At 36.3% G+C, this 22611-nt stretch overlaps 1 protein-coding gene across 2 annotated transcripts in view; it reads right to left on the bottom strand.

The window, feature by feature from the left end:
- The window catches only part of PDE4D (phosphodiesterase 4D), a 318702-nt gene that overhangs the window by 178520 nt on the left and 117571 nt on the right, over positions 1 to 22611 (bottom strand). For both annotated transcript variants that reach the window (XM_090276285.1, XM_090276286.1), the window contains exon 2: positions 14158 to 14349. In XM_090276285.1, coding sequence (XP_090132411.1) covers positions 14158 to 14349 — 192 coding nt within the window. The remainder of the gene's footprint in view (positions 1 to 14157; positions 14350 to 22611) is intronic.

Consider the following 22611-nt stretch of genomic DNA (forward strand, 5'->3'; position numbering starts at 1 on the left):
TTTGTAGACATTATTCAGATAGTCAAAATTAAAGTAATATGAAATCTAGATATTTCCCCAGGGTACAGTGTTTTCTTCCATTTTACTTTTTATAATTGCCTGACTGCAAAGTTTATTTTTTAGGAACTAAGTTATCTTGACCAAGCAAGGCACATCATCCCTGGAAATTAATCCCTGGAAATAAGTCTTCCAATTTTTTATGGGAATTACATTGGATTTGAATCACTCTAAGCCCCAAAGGGTGTGAATGTTTATTAAAATTAATTCTTTCTTGGTTATATTTCATTCTGAAGAACTACAGAAGATATATTTAGAATACATAATATTTCAAATAATTTATCAGTTTTGCTTTCTTTCCCTGTCAAAGCATAAAGAGAGGCAGTTATAATTTTAGTGAGGAAGGTATTTCACTCTTTTGAATTACCCAGAAATTGTTTTTGCCAGATATCTCAACTGTCTCATTTTGGTAACAGTAAGATTATTTATAGCATTTCGGTGGCAAATGTTCTCATTAAATGGCGGGCTACATACTATATCCTTTTTTTTTCAAAATTATGTAATGCTTACATTATCTTTGAATATATACCAAATATATAATTTTAAAATCTTGGTCTTAGTCTGTACCTCAGTATTAAGATGTCTTATTAGACCCACTGTCACAAGTACATAAAACATGTAATATATACTTTTTTGTGTAAGGAGGAAAAGAAATATAATATAAACACATTTAATTGTATCCTATGATTTGCTTATAATAGTAAAAAATCAGATCTGGTAGTTAAAATTCGCAGAAGATGATTCTGTTCTTATATACATTTGGCTTAAAGTATGTGTGAGTTTTAATGAATTGAATTAAAAGGAATGAATTGTACACACCAAAAAAACCTGTGATAGAAAATGATTCTGAAATGCTGTGCTTAAACAATTTCCCCAATAAGAAACCTTGTGAAGAAGGAAACCTAACTAACTGAAACATTAGAAGGGATTATAATACCACACAATAAGAATATCGTTGCTTCCTAAAATGGGAAGAGACCCTCAGGAACTCCTATAAATTGGTGAGAAGCTAGATTCAAATTCACGCAGTGATCGCTGCCTGGAGACCTGAAATTGTTCCTCCTGGGGACAGGACATTTCTGGAGAGAATTAGGCAATATTGTCTTTCATTTAAATGAAAGCAAACAAACAACAACAACAAACTTTAACAAAAAATCAGCTGGGATATGCGTGAAGGAAAAAGAATCACATTTTTTTTTCTAAGAATTGAAGAATTTATCAGGGATAGCTGGGGAAAGAGTGAGGGCTGGGGGAATCATTTTAAAAAAAGGTTGTTTTTGACATTGTATGTATGGGTGTGTGTGTATGAACGTGATGAGGATATTGGGACTCTGGTAACAGTCACAGCAGAGTCAGTGCCATGCTGGTCTCTACTCTCATGGTGTAGAAGGAGGGGCTTAGTCACCTGCCCTGGCTCCCATGGGCTGCACAGAGTCACCTCCTCCTGCCCTGGGTTTTCAGGGGGGCTGCTTCTCCCTTACACTGCAAGAAGACCTTGAATTACCTGGAAATTGTTTTTGCCAAAAATCTCGATTGTCTCATTTTAGTAACAGTAAAATTATTTCTAATGTTTCAGTGGCAAATGTTCTCAGTGAAGGGCAGGGTGGTCATGTACTATATCCTGTTCCTGCCGAGCTCTTGCTGACGAGTCTGAGCCAGCACTACTGGAGGGGGCGGAAGAGAAGGCTCAAAGTGCATTATTGAATTTTCTGCTTTTTCCCAAGTGGAATGACACCAGGGTCAAGAAAAATCCCTCTGCCTTTGGCCATCCTTCCCCTACTTGCATAGCATTTACTACTTTACTTTTCTACCCTCATTCTTTCTGTAATAGAAAGCCAGAAACATGAAAGATGGTGCAGGGATTAAGCAAAGGACATTTATGCATAACCAATGGACACCACCAACAACGTGGGGACTGACTTAGGGAGGGAGAGAGTGGGCTGGGTGGAGGTGGGGGAGGGGAGGAAAAGCAAAAAGCAGGAACAACTGTAATTGCATTAATAATAATAACAATAGTAGTAGCAGAATAATAATAATAGTAATAATAATAATAAAACTAAAAGAGGAAAATCCTAAAGCAAACCCTCTAACAGAGACCTCACTGGGATCCAGAAACTATTCATATTCAAACACTTAAACATGGAAAAGTCCCTTATCATCTTACAAAATAAATTCAACCAGCAGCAGCACCTGAAAATATAATTTTGTAAACTAGCTCAGATTTTGTTAAACACACTAGGCAGAAACCTTTCCATGCTTTATTATTTATTACTAAACCAGAAGGAAAAGGAGATGCAGTTGGTTAGAAGAAAGTTTATGCGTCATGGAGCAAAGAACCCTAATCCTATGATACCAAGAGCTTTAGTGGCCACAAAGGAGCTGCGGCCTCTGAGTCTCACGCATCACACAGTTTAGCATGACAGGCGGTTTTATGGACCAGCACTTTGAAGCGGAGCCATGGGCTGAGCGCTCACTTTCTCAGTCCAGCCTTGCGAGAACTTTTTCATCTTCTGTGCTTCATTCTCTCTTGCTATAAAACTAGAAACAAATTCTTCTCTGGAGTTAGTCTGTCAATAAGATTAGGGAATTGATAAACATACAGAAAATTGGTATTTTGAAATCCTGGTGTCTTTCTTTGCTTAGACTCAAAACTATTACGCATTTATCAACTCACCCTTGATCCACCTTGGATAGAATTATAGGGAAGCAAGTATATTCTCATTTTTAATATGTACATAAATATGTTTCCGGGTGCCTAAGCTATTTGACAACACACAAAAATTAGCCACAGGAAGATCAGATCTACTCGCTACTCTCATGTTCAATGAAGCAGAGACAGGAAATAAACAAATACATAACACAATATATTTGGTCTTTTAAAAATAATATGTATATTTTGAATGTAAAACATAAATTAACTGTAAAAACTTTGGGAAATACAGAAAAACAAGGTCATTGTCAGTAACATTTTCCTTCTGTTGTATGTGAGCACATACATGTTATAAATGATTTGTATGGAATGCATGATTTCTTACACAATTAAAATCATGCCGTATATTCCATTTTATATCTTGCTTTTAAATTAAACATATTGAATCATGAAATATTTTGCCTGCCTTTATATATATTTTAAAGCATTTTTAATGATTCCTGTCTAAAGTTTTCAAGTAGCTCTCAACCCAAATGTATTAAAATGTAGGTGCTGATTTTATTTTAAAATTTAAAAAATTAAATAATTGGATGAATTGCTCAGATTCATTGTTGTTCATTCCATCTAATAAAATACTACATGAGAAATTAGGTTCATTGAATACTAAATTCATGGGGATGTTGGAAATTTTGTTATTGCCATTTTAAATTAAAATAAAAAACTATGGTTTCAGACAATAAAAGTATTCTGGAAAACTTGGCTACTTAGTACACTTTGCAAAACCAATTATATATTTCCATATATATCATTTTGAAAAGATGATTTATTTTTCTAAAAAAACAATGGTGGCTCTGAGAAGTTATAAATGTCACATTTAAGAATATAACTAACATTTTAAAATGACTTATGAAGGAGGCATTATGATTTTAATAAACTGCTAGTAGACAATATGCTGCTAAAACAAACCAATGAAACACAAATGAAAAATTGTGCTTCACTGGTTTATTAACCTGAGGATATGGCTCCTCTATGTTGCTTGGCCTTTTAATTTAGAACTACTTCCATTGTAAGTCAAGAAAAAGTTAAGTAACACCTCCATTTATGAACACCAGGTAATGAAGTTCCTGCATAACAGAGCCAATCTTAGCCAACATGAATGTGATTTTCCTCTTTGAAGCTCTTGCCACTTAGAATTAAAAGAACCCATTTAACACAAAAGCTTAGTTCTCTAGTCAAAAGTCACAACTACCAAAATTTACATTTTGGTAAGAATAACATTCTTACCAAATGGCAACATTTTACTGAGATCCAAAAATAAGGTAAATTAATACAGAGCAAAATTAAAGCTGTTCTTTATTGTGTAAGGTAATATGTTCCAATTTGAAATGTTTCCACATTAAACTAAAGGCCATTTGTTTGTATCTGTGTATAAGCTTTTGACAGTTTTTTGATAATGCTAACTAGTTACTAGTCATAAAGTTGAAATGTTTACATCATTTGAATATAAGTATAAATACCTTTGTATTGATATTCCATACTAGCACCAAACCCCTGGCTGGTTTGGCTCAGTGGATTGAGCGTCGGCCTGCGAGCTAAGTGTCGCTGGTTCGATCTTCCAGTCAGGGCACATCAGAGAAGGAAAACTCTGATTCCAAAAAACCTCCGCTGCCTTGCGGCATACCTCTTCAGGGGAAAGGCTAAGGGAGTAAACCCCGACAGAAAATCCGGAGCCGGAGTCCCTAAGGCAGTTTGACGTTGTAGTCAACACCGGCAACTCCTGCGGCGCACCTGAAGCCAAGCTGTATTGACTCCGTCTTTCCCTTGGACCCTTCAGCTGCGAAGAGAGGGGGGGTCTGCTGCATGGGCAACAGCAGACCCTCCATATCACCCTGCCCAGGCTCTGTAGCTTCAGCTTCACTGGAGAGGACACTCCAGCGTCATCGCAAGATGTCGATTCAACACGGGAGGAGACAGATACCGTGTCACTCCCGAGTCGGACTGCACAGCCATTCTCGGCGGTGCAGATAGACTCTTAAGAAGCTACACCATCGTCTCTCGAGACGGACGGCTGCCGCCGCCGCCGCCGACTAGCACCAAAAGGAGAAACCAACATATAACCCTTTTCTCAATTTTAACAGATAAATAAGCTAATAGCCCATTCTACAAAAACAGATGAATGAGGCCATTCAAGTTCTTAACTTTCTGAGGAAAAGGCTTATCTTCTGTATGTTTAACTCCTTCTTTGCCTTAATAGAACTGGGTGGTAGCTTATCCTACAATTGCTTTCACTGATGCTAAGCAAAGTAACTTAATGTCTTCTTGGCTTTAGCACTGGAACCCTTATAATATGTTATCATGATTTTTTCTTTTATTTCTTACAACAGACCTTTAAGATAATTATTTTTAAAAATCAGAGAACAAAATCCAACACAATTATAAATAATAATGGTAAGAACTGCAAACAATTATAATTACTATAAAATAATAACTGACATTTATTGAATAATTATTACCTGCCAGGCAGTGTGCAATGCATTTTCCACTGATTATCTCTTACTAAGTTCTTTTTGTAGGTGAAGGACAAGATTTCACATGCTCAAGAAGTCATGGGGCCAGGATTCAAATTTAGGCAGCATGACTTCAGAGGCTCTGTGCTTACACACTGTGCAATTCTGCATCTAGAATGCATGTATCAATGCCAAAAGCACATCCCAAACCACACACAATCTTAATACATTTTGCATTTCATGCAGGTGATATGTGTGATAAACACAACAAATAGCAGAGGTACATATAAATGCAGAAGAAAAAAATGAAAACATGACCAGTGAGTTGCAAAACAAGCTCTGCCCACCTACTAATTTTCATGTCTTGCAACCCTAAAATAAAATAATAAATAAAATGAAATGAAATGATTTTGGTTTCTCACTCAGGCAATAGTATGGTTGATAGTTAAATGTCATATGTCCATATTCAAAATACAGCAAGACTGCACATGTCATATGTAACATAGGCCTCTTAATATGGTATTCATGTACATATATATCTAGATGTAAACTTATCAATTGTGCATGTGTGTGTATAATCTTAAGAAAATTCTGTGAGCTCTCTTTTCTTTGACATAAGCATTTTGTTTTTCTGCCTTTTCTGTTTCAAATGAGGGGGGAAAGCTACTGTGGGGAGAAAATACTTCCACCATCCTTAGCATAATGAGAATTTACTATATTATTTTGCCTGTACTACTCAATGGAAAAACTCTTTAAAGGTCATCTGCTCTACACACATTACCTTCTAAGGTATATTTTGTCTGATTAAAAACATGATGCAGTGTGTCAATGCAGTTTCATTGATTGTAACAAACGTACCACTATGCTATGAGGGCAGGGAGTATATGAGAAATCTCTGAATCTTACTCGTAATTTTGCTATGAATCTGAAACTGCTCTAAAAAGTAATGCCTTAATAAACTGAAAAACAAAAGAATCACATAGCTTTAGAAATAGATGTGACCTCCTTAGAAGTTACTTAGTCTTCTATTAACATTTTAAGAATTAAAGATTGGCCTGATATTGGCCCCCAAAAATCCTGAAACAATACCCTTCAATTTTGGCGCATGTGTTCTCATATCACATATGCTGATGATAAAGCAAATAAGATTGGAGTTAATGCAACATAAAATATTCACTACTCTGAAGTGTAATCTGTTCTTTTCTTGTCATAAAACAAAAATTTAGGCTTTGTTAGAGAAGGCACACGATTGCCAATAAACGCTCTCAAATGTGTCAGTTATATGATGGCATGAAAGACGATTTGTTTTCAAGGCTATATATAAAAATATTTTCCAACTAATACAATCAGTTAAAAACTGTTTTGCATATGTGTGTAGACACACTCACTGAGCATGTTTAGTAATGTTGTTTACTAAAAGCCAATACAATAGACTTCCAGGAGTGTCGATGTCACAAATTATTGTCCCACAGCTTTGAGCGCTGACTTCGATGGGGAAGAAGGAAGGGGACAAGGGCTTAGAACACAGCCAGCTTTCACCAGTGCCCTCATGCTGTGTCCTGGGAACATCTTTCAGTTTATCTTATTCGATAGGCCCATTCTTAGCTTCAGTGGCCCTAATCTCTTGTTTTTTTCTCCAGGATGTGCTCCTGGGGAAAAGATTTATGTGTGGCCAGTACAACAATATTTTTAAAGATCTTCATGTGGTAAAACGATTTGGTAGATCAAAAGGAGGGGCATGATCAAATAGAGAGGCATGTCGTCGGCAGCCGTCCGTCTCGAGAGATGATGGTGTAGCTTCTTAAGAGTCTATCTGCACCGCCGAGAATGGCTGTGCAGTCCAACTCGGGAGTGACACGGTATATGTCTCCTCCCGTGTTGAATCGACATCTTGCGATGACGCTGGAGTGTCCTCTCCAGTGAAGCTGAAGCTACAGAGCCTGGGCAGGGTGATATGGAGGATCTGCTGTTGCCCATGCAGCAGACCCCCCCTCTCTTCGCAGCTGAAGGGTCCAAGGGAAAGACGGAGTCAATACAGCTTGGCTTCAGGTGCGCCGCAGGAGTTGCCGGTGTTGACTACAACGTCAAACCGCCTTAGGGACTCCGGCTCCGGATTTTCTGTCGGGGTTTACTCCCTTAGCCTTTCCCCTGAAGAGGTATGCTGCAAGGCAGCGGAGGTTTTTTTGGAATCAGAGTTTTCCTTCTCTGGGAAGAATTCTACATCAACTAAAAAGACTAGTGAGACATCAGGCAATTTTATGAACATATCCCTATATACATATTCCTCAGTATGTACCAAATACTTGTCAAAAAAACTAAAGGTATCTATTTCATTCCCCAAATCATCTATGAAGCTAAGCCACAGAGGCAGAAACATGATGAACCCTCTGGATATCCTGAACTTGAACTGATGACTCCTAGGTTTGTTCATGAACCTTTGAAACATACTTTTATTAATTTCACAGTAATCCTGTGCTTGAAGAGCTGGCTAATAGACAAGCTGTCTGTCTGGGAAACATCAGGTTCCTTGATAAATAGTACAAGCTGGGATACATTTTAAAAAATGAAATATAAAAAACACCAAAAAATACTGAATGAAACATTAGGAATATTACCTAATTTCTATAGTACATAGAATAAATAAATGGAAACTCAATGTTTTGAAGATAAAGAATGCACATAAAAAGAAAAAAAAACACCAAAAAAGCGTGCAGTCGACACATGAAATTAATTCCATGATTTAATGTAAAAGTCATTTTACTAGTTGTTTCTTTTCAGCTTCTGCAAAAATATATCCATAATTGAAAATAATCATAATTAGATCAAAGTTTTATTTTAATGCACTTTTAAAAATCACGCAAGGGACCTTTAGATAACACAGAAATCAGAATACTTGCTTTTCTGATTTTCTTGGGGGGAAAAGAAAAACCCCAGAAATTAAAAAACTCAAGACAAATTAAAAAATAACCAGCCAAACACAAAACTAGCTGAGGTGGAAGTAACAAATTTAATTTGAAGTTCTCTAAGTCCCAAAGGGGGAAAGGATATTGAGACACGGCAACATGAGATCTGCATGCAGATTTGTTTTCTCTGGAAGTGAAACACTGTGCTTGGGATCGTTCATAACATTTACTTGGAGACAATGCCATTCACTGAATTGCTAAGGCATTTCCTGTCAGTGCAGCCGCTCATACTGCAAAGGTGCAAGCGACTGTTCTTTCTCCTGCTTTTAACTTGCCTGCTTTCAGTGGGAGGAGTGTAGGAATTAATGCCTTATGTATATTTAGACATACCTGTAGTAGTCAGTGACAGCAAATTCTTTTCAACTTAGGTTAAGAAAAACGATGAAGTCTCACAACAGTTAAAGAGAGCTGACACAAAGCCTGGGAGAAAACGCAATAAGCAGATGGAATAATGAAGGGTGTTTCTTCAGCAAATAGCCCAGTGTTTGCTATTCCCGACTTGGTTTTTCTTGAGGGCTCCCTTTCGCCCTATTTGTAAAGCACATCTTTATGTTTCATATAGCAAGGATGCAGTGACTATGATTTACTAATATTCCTTGGTGTTTCTTATCTTGAGAAACACGTCACATAATTCTTCCAGGACTGTGATTATTTTTCCTTACATGGCTTAGAAAACAATACAGAAGACATAAAGAACAATTCACTAAGCACTTAACATTGACAAGCAAAATAAATAAAGTGATTGATGTGTAAGTGAAAATAGGGATTTATGTAGACATCTCAATATTGATCAGGTAAGCCTCCTTTTCTATTTGTAATTTAAAATAAATAAATAAAGACAGAAATGCATGATCCAAACAGAATTTTATCTTGTTTTCATGGATCTATAGTGTCTCAAACAATACCCTGGCCTAAAGTAGGTACTATCAATAATTGCTAAACAAACAAAAAAAGTGATACTCATTAAAAATGCAGCCAATTAATACACCCTTCAGTTGGGAAAACATTTCACAAACTATAGGACGGTCTTCTGAGCAGAAGCTGCGGGAAACTCCTCTTCTGCTTTATGTAAGACTTTTAGATGCTGAGTTTAGCCTAGGCCTGTAGAGTTATGTATTCCAAGAGTTGGTTGCATGTTTTCTTTATCAATTCTCTGACCAATTTGTACTTTTATTTTATTCTTAAAATGTAAATGAAAACCAAATGTTTGTAGTGCAAGTAATTAATTGGGTCAAATGAATTTGGTCAACAGGTACTTCTGCTTCTTAGCAGTTTTTCTGCAATAGTATATAGCACATTGTTTATAACGGTATTATGTTCTCCTAAAACGATCAAAGCGTTTGTTGCATTTTTTATAAAAGTTAAGCTCTCAGGACCACTTGTAAAGTGACATAAAAATGTGCCTATCCATGGGACTGTTAAAAGTATCAAACAAGATCGTAGATGTAAAAAGACTTGGAAAACTGAAGGTGACATATGCACGCAATGGTTCTATGATTATTCGTCTTAATTTCTCATTGTAACCAGTATCTATTTATAAAGGATAAAGTGAGGATGTCCTGTCTATTTAAAAGTGATTATTTTCCTTCTCACTTTCTCAATAAATCAAATATAGTTCAACTTAAAGAACATTTAAAGGTTTTCCAAAATAGTTCATTTAAATACATAATCACAAACCTTCATTGGTGTGGTTTGTATTTGAAATTTCTAACGAGTTTTCTCAATAGGAAAGCTTAACTAGAACAATACATATAAGATCATCCAGAGCAATTAAAATATATATTATGTCATTCTCTATAAAGTACAGTTGAAATATACATTAAACAATCTTCCCAGCATTACCACGAACTGGCTAAGATAAAAAAATGGAGATTTCCATATGGCTACATCTTAAGTCAAGCGAGAAGGCATGAATACTCCTTTATGTATAGAAGATTTGTGTAGTATCAGATTGAAGACTGGAATAGTAATTATTTACTCTACACACCTTGCTTCTCAGAGGAATTTCATCTCCATGGTAGAAAATGCTTTCCGGGGTGTGTCACAGGAAAACCTGACTGCTCCAATGTAAATATGCAGCATGAGCAGGAAAGCTGAGTATGTCAAGATATTATTTTTTAAGAATGTATAAAACTGTATCATGGTCTGATTAAATTTGTAATTCTTATGAGTTCTATCAGATAAAGAAAACTTTGAATGGGTATGTAAAAAAAAAAATGAAGCCATCCTTATAGGTTTGCTTTGTAAAGAAAAGCACTATTTAAAAATGAGATATCATAGATTTTTCAAAAAAATGCATATATTTAATCTTTACTAGTTTAAGTATAGGCTATAAAGGAAATAACCTACACACTGATATTGAAAAATCAATTTGCTATAATTAAAAAAAAACAGAATACATAACTACATAAAATAGAGTCCAATAACTCATGAGTCTGCCATTCATCCTTTCAACATTATTATTATCTATGGGGCTGTTCTGCATTTTCGCCTCACCCCTATTCTGTTCTCCCTTTTGGTCTACAGAGTGGCTCTTTTAAGTCTTTTCTCCTATCCTCTTCCCTTTAGTTGTTGGTGGCTATACTTTCTATTTGAATAAAAAGTATGGATCATCAGCCAGAATTATCTAAATATTTTCCCTTTACCTTCGAATTTATATTTCCCTTTTTCACTTGTGTTTTTCTTCTGTCCTTTCTAATTAATACTGTCTCCACTACTTTCCTGAGCTTAGTCCCTTTACTTGAGCTCATGATAATATTTTGTCAGCTGCTATAGCTCCATATTTAACACCCCCCTTCCCTCAGTTCAAGTTTCCTGAATTCAAAGAAATTTTCCTTTGAACCTAATTCTCCCTCAAGCAGCTTTACTTTTCCCTCCTCCTGTAACTTATCAGCCTTCTAAAGAGGCATCTGTACTTGCTGATATCACCACTTTCAATTCAATCCTGAACCCATTGGACTTTTAATTCTATTACTTCACAAAGACACTTCACTCAGCCGTCATCCATGCCTAGGAATTAGAGAAGGTAATTGATTTTCCCAATTTCTCCTCATACTCTGGGCTGTTGTTTCTGCTCTCTGACCTTGCCTTTTACCTGTTGTCTGGCTTCCTCTAGTTCTGTCCTTATCATGCAAAAGCCAAAATCATTACCATTATCTGCCATTATGTTGCCCACTCTCCATCCTGTATTCCTCATGTCAACATCACCATTAGTTTACTCCTTCAGGGGCAAAACATCAGCATTAAAAAAAATTCTCCTTCTCCACTGGCGGTCCCCTTGCCCTCCCTTGCCAACGCATGTGCGTGCCGACATGCACACACACACACACCATTCTGTAAGCCTCTTGCCTCTTGACTCTGGAGCAGCCTTTTCATCCCATTACCACTTCCTTGACTTGGGCCTCCATCATATTTAACCTTCTTTGTTTCTGTGAATTTCAACATGATCCACTTCCCTGAAGTCACTTTACTATGTAATCATTCAGCAATAGAGTGATCAGAATGCAATAAAAATAAAAATTTGGTCATGCCAAATTCCAGCTACAAACCTTTGTGGCTCTTAGGTCCAATACACTGTATTCAAATCGTCTTTCTCTTCTGCCATATGTCCCTACTCACACCAACCAGATTGTCATTTCTTAACTGAGCGTGATTTCCCTTGCCTCATATTATGCAAACGTTGCTCCTTTAGCCTGGCTTTCCCTGGCTGGGATGCCTCACAGATGGTGCAGATGGTGCCACTGCACTTTATTACAAAGATAATAAGTGCAAGACCATCCCATCTGCATAGTGGGAGCTGTGCACACACTACAGTTGCTCAGTAAGTGTTTTCATTATGTGTGAATCAATAAATAAATATCACAAATCTCAAACCTGACAAAATGGGATAAAAATAACAGAAATAGAACCATTGGAAAAAAGGAGTTGCTTTAGGATAAAGAAGGGTGGATGCCCTTGATACAAGAAATGAATAATAAATATGGGATGGGACAAAAGTAAGTTTACTGTTGTAAGTACGTGAAACATAGAGTTTATTATTGCATTACTATTTATTAATCATTGTATTATTTTTCCATACAAACAACTATAAGCCTACTTTTGCCCTCGTCTGTACGAGCTGGTTTTCATCTCCTAGGTTCTATCATTGTTTTGTTCTCTCTTCCCGCCTTCTCACAGACCTCTCCTTTACCAGCTTCTCGTAGCATACCTTAACATACAGGGGTGGTGTAAAAGTACGTTTTTTGATGAAAATAAAGAACTCTGTCCTGAAGTGTTCCTGTGTATGAGAAGTAGACCACAAGAATGTGTCAATAACGAAGGCTGGCAATTTGAGCACTTACACGATTGTACCTAAGGGCGCTGTACCATTGTGATGTTATTTTGAGTTAATACAGCTATTTTAATAATCATAATAACTTGCATGGCTTTTCCCATGCGAACAACTGTAAACTTACTTTTGCCTACCCCTGTATTTCCTCTAATAACTGGCAACATGCCTTCCTCTTTATGAAAGTGGAATCTATTCATTTCAAGTCTTAATAGATTTTCAGAGGTCAATATGAATGGGAGATAGATTTCAGAATATTAAGGCAACCAAGCATGGTAAGGAAATGTAGAGAACAGATGTACATCTTTGGGGTGGGGATGGAAGAATGGGGAGATATAACTTGTTGAAGAAGTTCCATTGCCAAAAAAGCAGAGGAAAAAAGTACATATTTTTGAAAGATAGTGTAGAACTGTTCATTGTTAAAGTAGATAGTGAGATGCTTTTACTTATAGTCCACAAGGACAGAAGTTAGAGCTTACAGATGTCTTTTCCACTAATCATTTGACCTGAGATCTGTTATTCCATACATAGATTATTCATTATTTAAAATCAAGAACGTTGTCTTATGGTTTTCTTAGATCTCCTGCAGTGCTTCAAACAGGGAGAGTTACACATTGAGTTTAATAATTCAGTGTTTGAATGAAATGACTGCAGTTTAGTCACTCATTCTGAGGGAGGCTACGGCGTTATTGTTTTACAAATGTCAGTAAAATTGGCAACCAAGAGCAATACCTGTTGTGAGAATGAGTGAAGCACAGTTCCACTGCTAGAACGTGATGCAGATCCACTGGAACACTCTGGGGATCTGTTAGACCCTCAGAGGCCTTATGCAAGTTAATTTCTGAAAGATGAATTGCAACCTGTCCTGAGTTCTTGAGATGGTATACTGAGAAAATGGTGAGTGCTATTGGACAAATGTCTGGATGCAGAGGTAAGAATTGCTACAAATGACAGTGTGGGTATTCAGGAAGAGTAAGGTCCTATTTAGAAGCTTCCATAACTTAGAAAGCTAAAGAACATGGCAGTAAACACAGGATTGGATTGCTGAGAAAATGAGCTAATAATTGTGTATGATCTATGAACCTGCTTATCAGTTTTAATTACTTTCTAAGTTGTGCCATCTCTGAAATGATACTCAAGTCTATCTCGAGTTTTCTGGGCTTGCTTCCAGTGACTCATACTCCAAAGATGGTTTAATTTAGGCAACCCTGCCCCCTACCCCAAAATCATTAAGGCTCATCAGTTGAGATAGATTGAAAATGCTATGCATTTTAATATTACAGGGATTTTCAAACTTAGTTTAAAGGTTTTGAAATACTAGAGAATATGCATGTGGCTGGGTAACTAAAACTCAGGTCCAACATGAATATAAGCTAATGTTTTAAGTGTAAATGTTTCCATTAAAAATTTAATTCTCATTTTCCTCAGACAATGTATCTGTGGAAAACAAATGTTTTATCAAGAGTGACAGTGTACTCAAGTTAAACCTAACATTTACCTTCTGATTGTATAAAATCCTCACCATTCTTTCTAAATTTTAGAAGGATGGAGGAAAACAAATATCACTGGCTTTATTACATCATTAACTCCAGAGATAAACTAATTTGATTTTCTACAGGAACTCCCTCTTCTCTTTCTCGCCCTTATACTTACATGTCACTGGCGATGGAGGAGTTCCGGGACATAGACTTTGGAGAGAGGTCATAATCGCTGTCGGATCGATACAGAAATGACTCCCGACGTTGACTGTGCACAAAGTTTGCTTGGAGAATTAACCCAGATCCTGGGCTGGTCATGGGATCCAAGGGACTCCGTCCCGCAGATGTGCCATTGTCCACATCAAAACTGTAAGTGAAGAAGGAATGACATTGCTGTGAATACTTGCATGTTGATATTTGAGTAAAGAGACATTTCAGTTTAGGAATTGACAGTGGGAAAACTTACAGCTGATTCCTGTTGTTAGAAAACAATAATACTGAAATATATAAAAGTGAAAAAAAACAAAACAAAGACTTCATACTCTACCCTTCCTAAGCTTTGGGACACTTGATACTTTTGTTAACCAGTCAGATACAAGACATAGGTCTCTCAATGTCAGTTAAAAGGGAATCATTCTGAAAAGCAGAGTTCTCCTAAGTACAGAATTTCTTTTAGGAAAAGAATAAATACATAGTAATTCACTAAATATTTGAGCTCTATCCAACAACTGCTCATTGTATGACTAATATCATCACCTCTCCAAAACTGGGCTTCTCTCCCTTTTGCTTGTACTTATCCAATCACTAACTTCTATTGTATCCACTTCCCTCTATCCCAATGCCAACATATTAAGTCCAGAGTTCCAACAACTTTCATCTACAATTATAACAGCCTTAAAAATGAATCCATTTTCCACCCTGTACTAAGAGTGATTCTTCTTAAACTATAAATCTATGTCATTTGTCAGTTAAAACTGTAACAGGGCAGAGTGGCCATCCCCAAAATCCCCACAGCCTGTGGTTTTGGCGATGGGGCAAGGAGATAATACAACTTTTAAGGTACTTTACATATCTATGGCTGGTAGCTAGTTTCTTAGTTATGCAGATAGTTGTGGCCACTGCCTGGCACCAGGGAGATGGAAGGGACTTTGACCATAGAGTGGTGGCGGACAGCTCACGGGGCCTGCATGGGATTTGTGTGGGTGGTCACGACTGGTCACCATATCCATTGTGTCACAGGCCGTGTTTAGGATTTAAAGGAAAGGTGGCAGCCACTTTGGGCACTGGGCCATGCAGTCTGAAAGGGTGCAGACGGGAGTTGGCTATGAGGTCTGGTGTGTAGGAAGAGCGCCATGATGCGGCAGCTAGGCAGCTTTGTAGGAGAGCTGGTCCTCCATGGGAGAGGGCTATGCAGCCTGGGCTAGTAAGAAAGCAGGCATGCTGCTGCTTTGACCCTGCCTGCTTTGATCCAGCTGACTCTGGAGCCACCAAGGACTCTGCCTTGCAGACCTGGACTCTATCTGGACTTTTGGAATTCGGGACATGCGGAAAGGACATTGTCTTATGACTTGTGCCTTTCCTGGACTCACCATGATCCAGTATAACATGGAACATGCGTTCCTTGACTATTAGATGGAGGCTGATGACATTGTACCCCAGATCCTGAAGGAGAAAGCTGACAGATAAGGAATGGGGAACTACTGGGCTTGGTTTTGGCTTATAGCCTTTTGGGGAGCAAGGGAAGTGATAGGTCCCATGGGAGAACAGGGCTCTGAGCGGGAGTGCTCCCAGTCCCGCCAAGGTTGGAATATTGTAAATAAAGACCTGTTTTTCTCAACACTAATTGTTGGGTCTTACACCAAGGCACCATGTGAACAAGCCCCCCTTTGCTTGGTAACAAAACCTTTCAGTAGCTAACTATTGTTCTCAGGATAAAGTCTACTTTTTTTGGCTAGATTGACAGAGTCTTAACAATTCATTGTCAATTACATTTTTGCAGCCTCAACATGCAATCCTGTACCATGTTCCATCAGGCATTTCAGCTCTGCTCATACTGAACCACCATCTCAGGCTAGCACTACCTAACCTTTGTTCCCTGGCTAATTGTTATTCATCCTTGAGGATTTAGCCTTCACTTGAAAGGCATGAGATGCCCTCCTCTGAGCTCCCAAGACACTTTCCCACTCCTTTTCTGTAGCAATTACCAGGAATAGAAATTCTTTTTTAAAATTTTTAATTAATTTGTTTGTTTATTTATTTATTTGTAGAGAGAGGGGAAAGGAGAAAGAGAGGGAGAGAAACATCACTGTGTGGTTACCTCTCACTGGCGCCCTCAACTGGGGACCAGACATGCAATGTAGTCAGTCATGTGCCCTGACCGGGAATCGTAGGAATAGAAATTCTTACTACTTGGTCTCCTTTCCTAGACTGTGAGCTCTCTGAGAATGGAAACTCTGTTCTTAGCACTTCAGAAACCTTTACTAGGTGGTTTGACTGAATGAGTGGCGGAATGAAAGGAATTTGCTCAGCAATACAGATTTTAGAGTTGAGGGAAAAAACGAATCACACATGCACAGTTTTTAACATCACAGCCCTTATAATCTAGATAAACTTTCCACAAAAAGCCTTTCTAGTCAAACATCAACCAATATTAAAATAAAGTCAACTCACATGTCTTCTTATGAGAGGAGGGTATGTGGGTAAAAGATCATTAAATGAATAAACAAACAAATGAATTTAAGTATAGTTGTTATCAATATTTTCCCCATTGGAACCTTTATACCAATTATCAAGCAGCTAATTTCAAAACACTACTTTATTTTCTCCATTGAAATTATTAATAAATAGTTTTATGACCCAAAGATTAGAAGCCAAAGTGGAAGAAAAAACTGGGGACTGGATGTTTCATGGCTCATCTATGAATCTATGACTAAATGACATTGACTCAGTCCATCTAGTTTAAAAAAGAAAGGAAAAACTCACAATGTAGCTTGACCAGTTAAAACAAGTTTTCCAATTTAACATTTTCTTAGACTTGTATCACTTTATGAATGCATTTATTTGGTCCTTAAAGGACAATGAAAGGTTATCTAGTGTAACAGACTCATTTTATAGAAAAGAATGCTGGCTCCTACGAAAGTTAACTGACCAAAGTTATTGAGCATGCTGGATTTAATCATCTATTGCTTATGAAGTTCTTCCAGCTCTAGTCTATTATTATGTAAACTACAAATGTGTATCAGGAACTGTGACACCCAAACAGGGGACATTTGTTTCACCTAGAGGAGTACTTCATGTATGTGGGACTTTTGGCAATCCCAAGGAAGGCCAACAGAGGAAAGGGACCTCTAATCACTAAAGAGACATATTAGGGATCTCTGGCCAGCTCTTCTTGGGTTTCCTTAAATAAATAAGCATTTACTGAGCACCTTGTATGAGCACACTGAGATACAAAAACCGAAGGAGATAAGATCAATGCAGGCTGGGATATCTGAGAAGTCTTCATAGAAGAGCAGTATTTTATTTAAAGAGGGCTGTTGAAGGTATTCAGGGTGCAGCTGAAAGGAAGGCAAGACCTCTGAACAGGAGAAGGGATTTCTTTCTAAGAAGATAGTCATAAAAGCTCTTCAGGATGAGGATGACTTAATAATGTGAACACATAAAAAGGGTTTATGTTGATTTCTCCTGAATATCAAGATGTTCTTTTTTTTTAAATTAAAAAAAAGAAATTGTTGTTCAATTACAGTTGTCCCAATTCTCCCTCCATTGCTCTCTCCTGCCCCACCCCTACCCCCGTTCCCACAGGTTTATCTTAAATTTTATTAAACTAATTGAGATGAATTGGTTAATAAAATTATGTCAGTTTCAGGTGTAGTATTATATAATACATCATCTGTATATCGCACCGTCTACAGTCATACCTCCCTAAATGTGCATGGTCTCATCTGTCCTTACTATTTAAAATAAAGAGTAAGTACTCGCTCCTTGCTATGCACTAAAAGAAACACAGGAGATAAAGGAGTATAATTTACAGTTTAGTTTTCTTAGTTCCATTGAGTAAATATCAATATAATCAAAAAACCAGTAATTGTGTTTTTTATTACTATAATTTTTCCAATTAATTTAAGCAAGTCTTAATTTATAGATTCTCCACTCTAAGGTTTATAACAAATATTGATAAATATCTTAAAACAATTAACATTTTGCAATAATATTACTTATTAAGACAAAAATTATTAACAGGTCATTAAATGCTTAATATGGAGTATTGTAGGGACTTTGATATCTTCACAGGTTGTAATATAACATGTTGTCCACTAGATGGAGATCATTTTCTTAAATAAGGAAAATCTATTTAAATAAACTTGAAGGCCTGAACTACTACTTAAAGACTCATGACGCCATGGATAGGCCAAGAGCGTATTATGCTATGTGAAATAAATCAGACAGAGAATGACCCATATAATTTAACTTATATGTGGAATCTAAAAAGCAAAATAAATGAAGAAACAAAATAGAAACAAACTCAGATACAGAGAACAGACTTAATGGTTACCAGAGGGGAGGGAGGTGGCAGCTGGGTAAAAAGGTGAAGGGATTAAGAAGCACAAATTGGTAGTTACAAAAAAGTTACAAGGATGTAAACTACAGTATAGGAAATATAGTAAATAATATTGTTATAACTATTTATGGTGTCAGGTGGGTACTGAAAATATTTGACGGACCACTTTGTAAAGTATATGATTGTCTAACTGCTGTGCTATCTGCCTGAAACTAATACAAAAAAATACTGAATGTAAACTGTAATTGAAAAACAAACTTTTAAAAAGACTCATGAAAACAACCTCTTCAATATTATCCAAAAAACAAAACCTCACAATTTATAGGCAGTGATTACTAAATATTGATGAAATTATATTAATCTATTAGTATTAGCTTTACAGATTGAAGATGAATATCTAAAAATGATCACTGATGTTTTATTAGACTTCCACTTGAAAAAAACAATAAAACCTTGAGAAACCTTTACTGAATTTCTATAACTAATAATGGAATACCTATTGTGTTGGGATAAGGTAACAACGGTATTATTAATGGTCTGGGGAATTACTCTAAATTTTGGTAACAGGTTTTCTCAGACTATAGTTTTGAGGGTGGTAGGTCCAGGGTCTGAGGTCATCTGGATGGTTAATTTCCATTACATTAAATGTTACTATAATCAAAATTCATTATCAAGAAAAAGTAATACAGTAATTATTACAGAATCCCTAGGTGGAATCATTAGTTAATGCCAGTATTGGTGAATAACTTTATAGAAAAATGGACTTTGCATTACAAAAGATTCAGTGAACAAACTATTATCGTTTCTCCTACATCCTTTGGTTAGGACTTGAATAGAGAGATTTAAACATAGCACTTCTCTATAAGTCACTTAAATCTAGTTGAAGCAATATAACAAAGCAACAGAGAAAAAGAACAAAATGTGACATACCTGTATTAAATATTACATAAGTAATAAATTACTAAATTGTGTTACATAGGCAATCAGAGAATGTGATTAACACAATGAATGTAAAAGGAGTTTAAGAAGCTGAAGGATGTGCTTCTTTGAAGGGCAAATAAAAAATATCCAGACAGAGTAGAGTTGGATTGGGGCTATAGACCGAATGCCTGTGTCTCTCAAAATTCATATGTTGAATTCATATACAACTTTCCTAGACTGAATCATGAAGAACTGAAAAATCTAAATAGACTGATCAACAGTGAGGAAATTGAAAGAACCATAAAGAACCTTCCTAAAAATAGAAGTCCAGGACCAGAAGATTTAATATCTATCATTCTCGAACTCTTCCAGAAAATTGAAGAAGAAGCAATACTTCCAACATGAGGCTAACATAACCCTGATACCAAAACCTGGCAAGAATAGCACAAAAGAGGAAATTATAGATCGATATCTCTGATGAATACAGATAAAAAATTCTAACCAAAATATTAGCAAATCAAATACAACAATACATTAAGAAAATAATACATCATGATCAAATAGGATTCATTCCAGTGCACAAAGATGGTTAAACATATGCAAATTGATCAATGTAATATACCACATTAACAAAACAAAGGATAAAAATGATATGATCTTATCAATACATGCAGAAAAGTATTTGATTATGTAACATCTATTTATGATTAAAACATTCAATAAAATGAGTATAGAAGGAAAGTACCTCAACATAATAAAGGCTGTATATGACAGACCCTCAACTAATATCATACTCAAAGATGAAAAACTGAAAGCTTTTCCTCTAAAATCAGGAACAAGACAAGGATGTCCACTCTTACCACTCTTATTCAACATAGCTCTGGGTGTCTCAGTCAGAGCAATCAGGCAAGAGAAAGAAATAAAAGGCATCCATATTGGGAATGAAGGAGTAAAAGTGTCACTTTTTGCAGATGACATGATAATGTATGTAGAAAACCCTAAAGACGCCACCAAAAACTATTAGAAACAATAAACAAATACAGTAAAGTTGCAGGACACAAAATCAATGTTCAAAAAATTCTCTGCTTTCCTGTATACTAACAATGAAATTTCAGAAGAAGAAATGAAACAAACAAACAAACAAACAAAAACCCAACAAAAACAATTCCTTTTGCAATTGCAATCAAAAGAATAAAATACCTAGGAATAAACTTCACAAAAGATGTGAAGGTCCTATATACTGAAAACTACAAAGCATTATTAAAAGAGATTGAAAAAAACACAATGAAATGGAAAGATATTCTGTGTTCATGGATTGGAAAAACAACTATTAAAATGGCCATAGTAACCAAAGCAAAATACAGATTTAATGCAATCTCCATCAAAATGCCAATGTCATTTTTAAATTTTAGAACAAAAAAACCCCATCAGATTTGCATGTAACCGCAAATAGCCAAAGATCCCAAACAGCCAAAGCAAACCTGAGGAAAAAAGAACAAAGCTGAAGGTATCACACTGCCTGACTTCAAATTATACCACAGAGCTGCAATAATCACAACAGCATGGTATTGGAAAAAAAATAAGAATAAAAAACCAGACACACAGACCAATGGAACAGGATTGAGAGCCAAGAATTAAAACCACATGTATACAGGCAAATAATTTCTGACAAAGGAGCCAAAAACATACAATGGAGAGAAGAAAGCCTCTTCAATAAATGGTGCTGGGAAAATCTGAAAGCCACATGCAAAAGAATAAAACTAGATTACAGTTTGTCCCCATGTACAAAAATTAATTCAAAATGGATAAAATACCTAAATATAAGATCTGAAACAATAAATTACACAGAAGAAAACATAGGTACTATCTCATGGACCTTGGCTGTAGAGAACATTTTCTGACTTTGATTCCAAAGGCAAGGCAAGTGTAGGCAAAAATAAATGAATAGGACTACATCAAACTAAAAAGCTTCTGCACAGCAAAAGAAATCAACAAAACAAAAAGGTAACCAACCGAATAGGAGATGATATTTGCAAGCAAAGGCTCTGACAAGGGCTTAATATACAAAATATTATGAGAACTCATACAACTCAACACCAAACAAACAATCCAATTAAAAACGGGCAGAGGACCTGAACAGACACTTCTCCCAAGAACACATACAAACAGCCAACAGATATATGAAAAGGTGTTCAACTTCACTAGCTATTAGGGATATGCAACTGAAACCTACAGTGAGATACCACCTCACACCTGTTAGAATGGCTATTATCAACAAGACAGGTACAAGTGTTGGAGAGGTTGTGGAAAAAAGGAGCGTTTATTCTCTGCTGGTGAAAAATATAAACTGGTACAATCAGTATGGAAAACAATGTGGTGGGTCCTCAAAAAATTAAGAATAGAGTTACCATATGATGAAGCAATACCTCTTCTGGATATCTACCCCCCAAAAGTGAAAACATTTATCTCAAAGATATATGCACCCCTATGTTCATTGCTGCATTATTCACAGTGGCCAAGACATGGAAAAAACCAAAGTGCCCTTTGATAGAGGGTTGGATAAAGAAGATGTGGTACAAATATACAATGGAATACTACTCAGCCATAAGAAAAGATGAAATAGTGCCATTTGTCAAAATATGAATGGACCTTGAGAATACTATGCTAGGCAAAATAAATCAGTCAAAAGAATCTAAGGACCATATGATTTCACTCATATGTGGGATATAAAATTGAAACTTGTAAACACAGATAACAGTATGGCTGTTACCATAGGGAAGAGTGTTAATGGAGGGTAGGAAAGGGTAAAGGGGGCCAAATATATGGGAGATATTTTGATTTTGGGTGGTGGGCACACAATATATCATGTATCATAGAAATGTACACTTGAAACCTATAAGGTCTTATTAACCAATGTTACTCCAATAAATTTAATAATAAAAAGAAATAAGTCAGAAAACTGAACTATATCCTTGTTCACTCTGGGTAATAACACAAAATTGTAGCCAATCACTGTTTTTCTTTATATTTCTTGTATATTTTTGGTTAAAAGGTCAAACCCATGAAACCAAATGTTTTAATTAAGATTGCAAGCTTCCCTAAAGGGCTGAGCTACATAAACTTATTCTTAATTTCTCCTTGAAAATA

This window comes from Furipterus horrens, unplaced genomic scaffold (genome assembly GCF_987537825.1).
Source record: "Furipterus horrens unplaced genomic scaffold, mFurHor1.1.pri manual_scaffold_5, whole genome shotgun sequence".
NCBI classification, from domain to species: Eukaryota; Metazoa; Chordata; class Mammalia; order Chiroptera; family Furipteridae; genus Furipterus; species Furipterus horrens.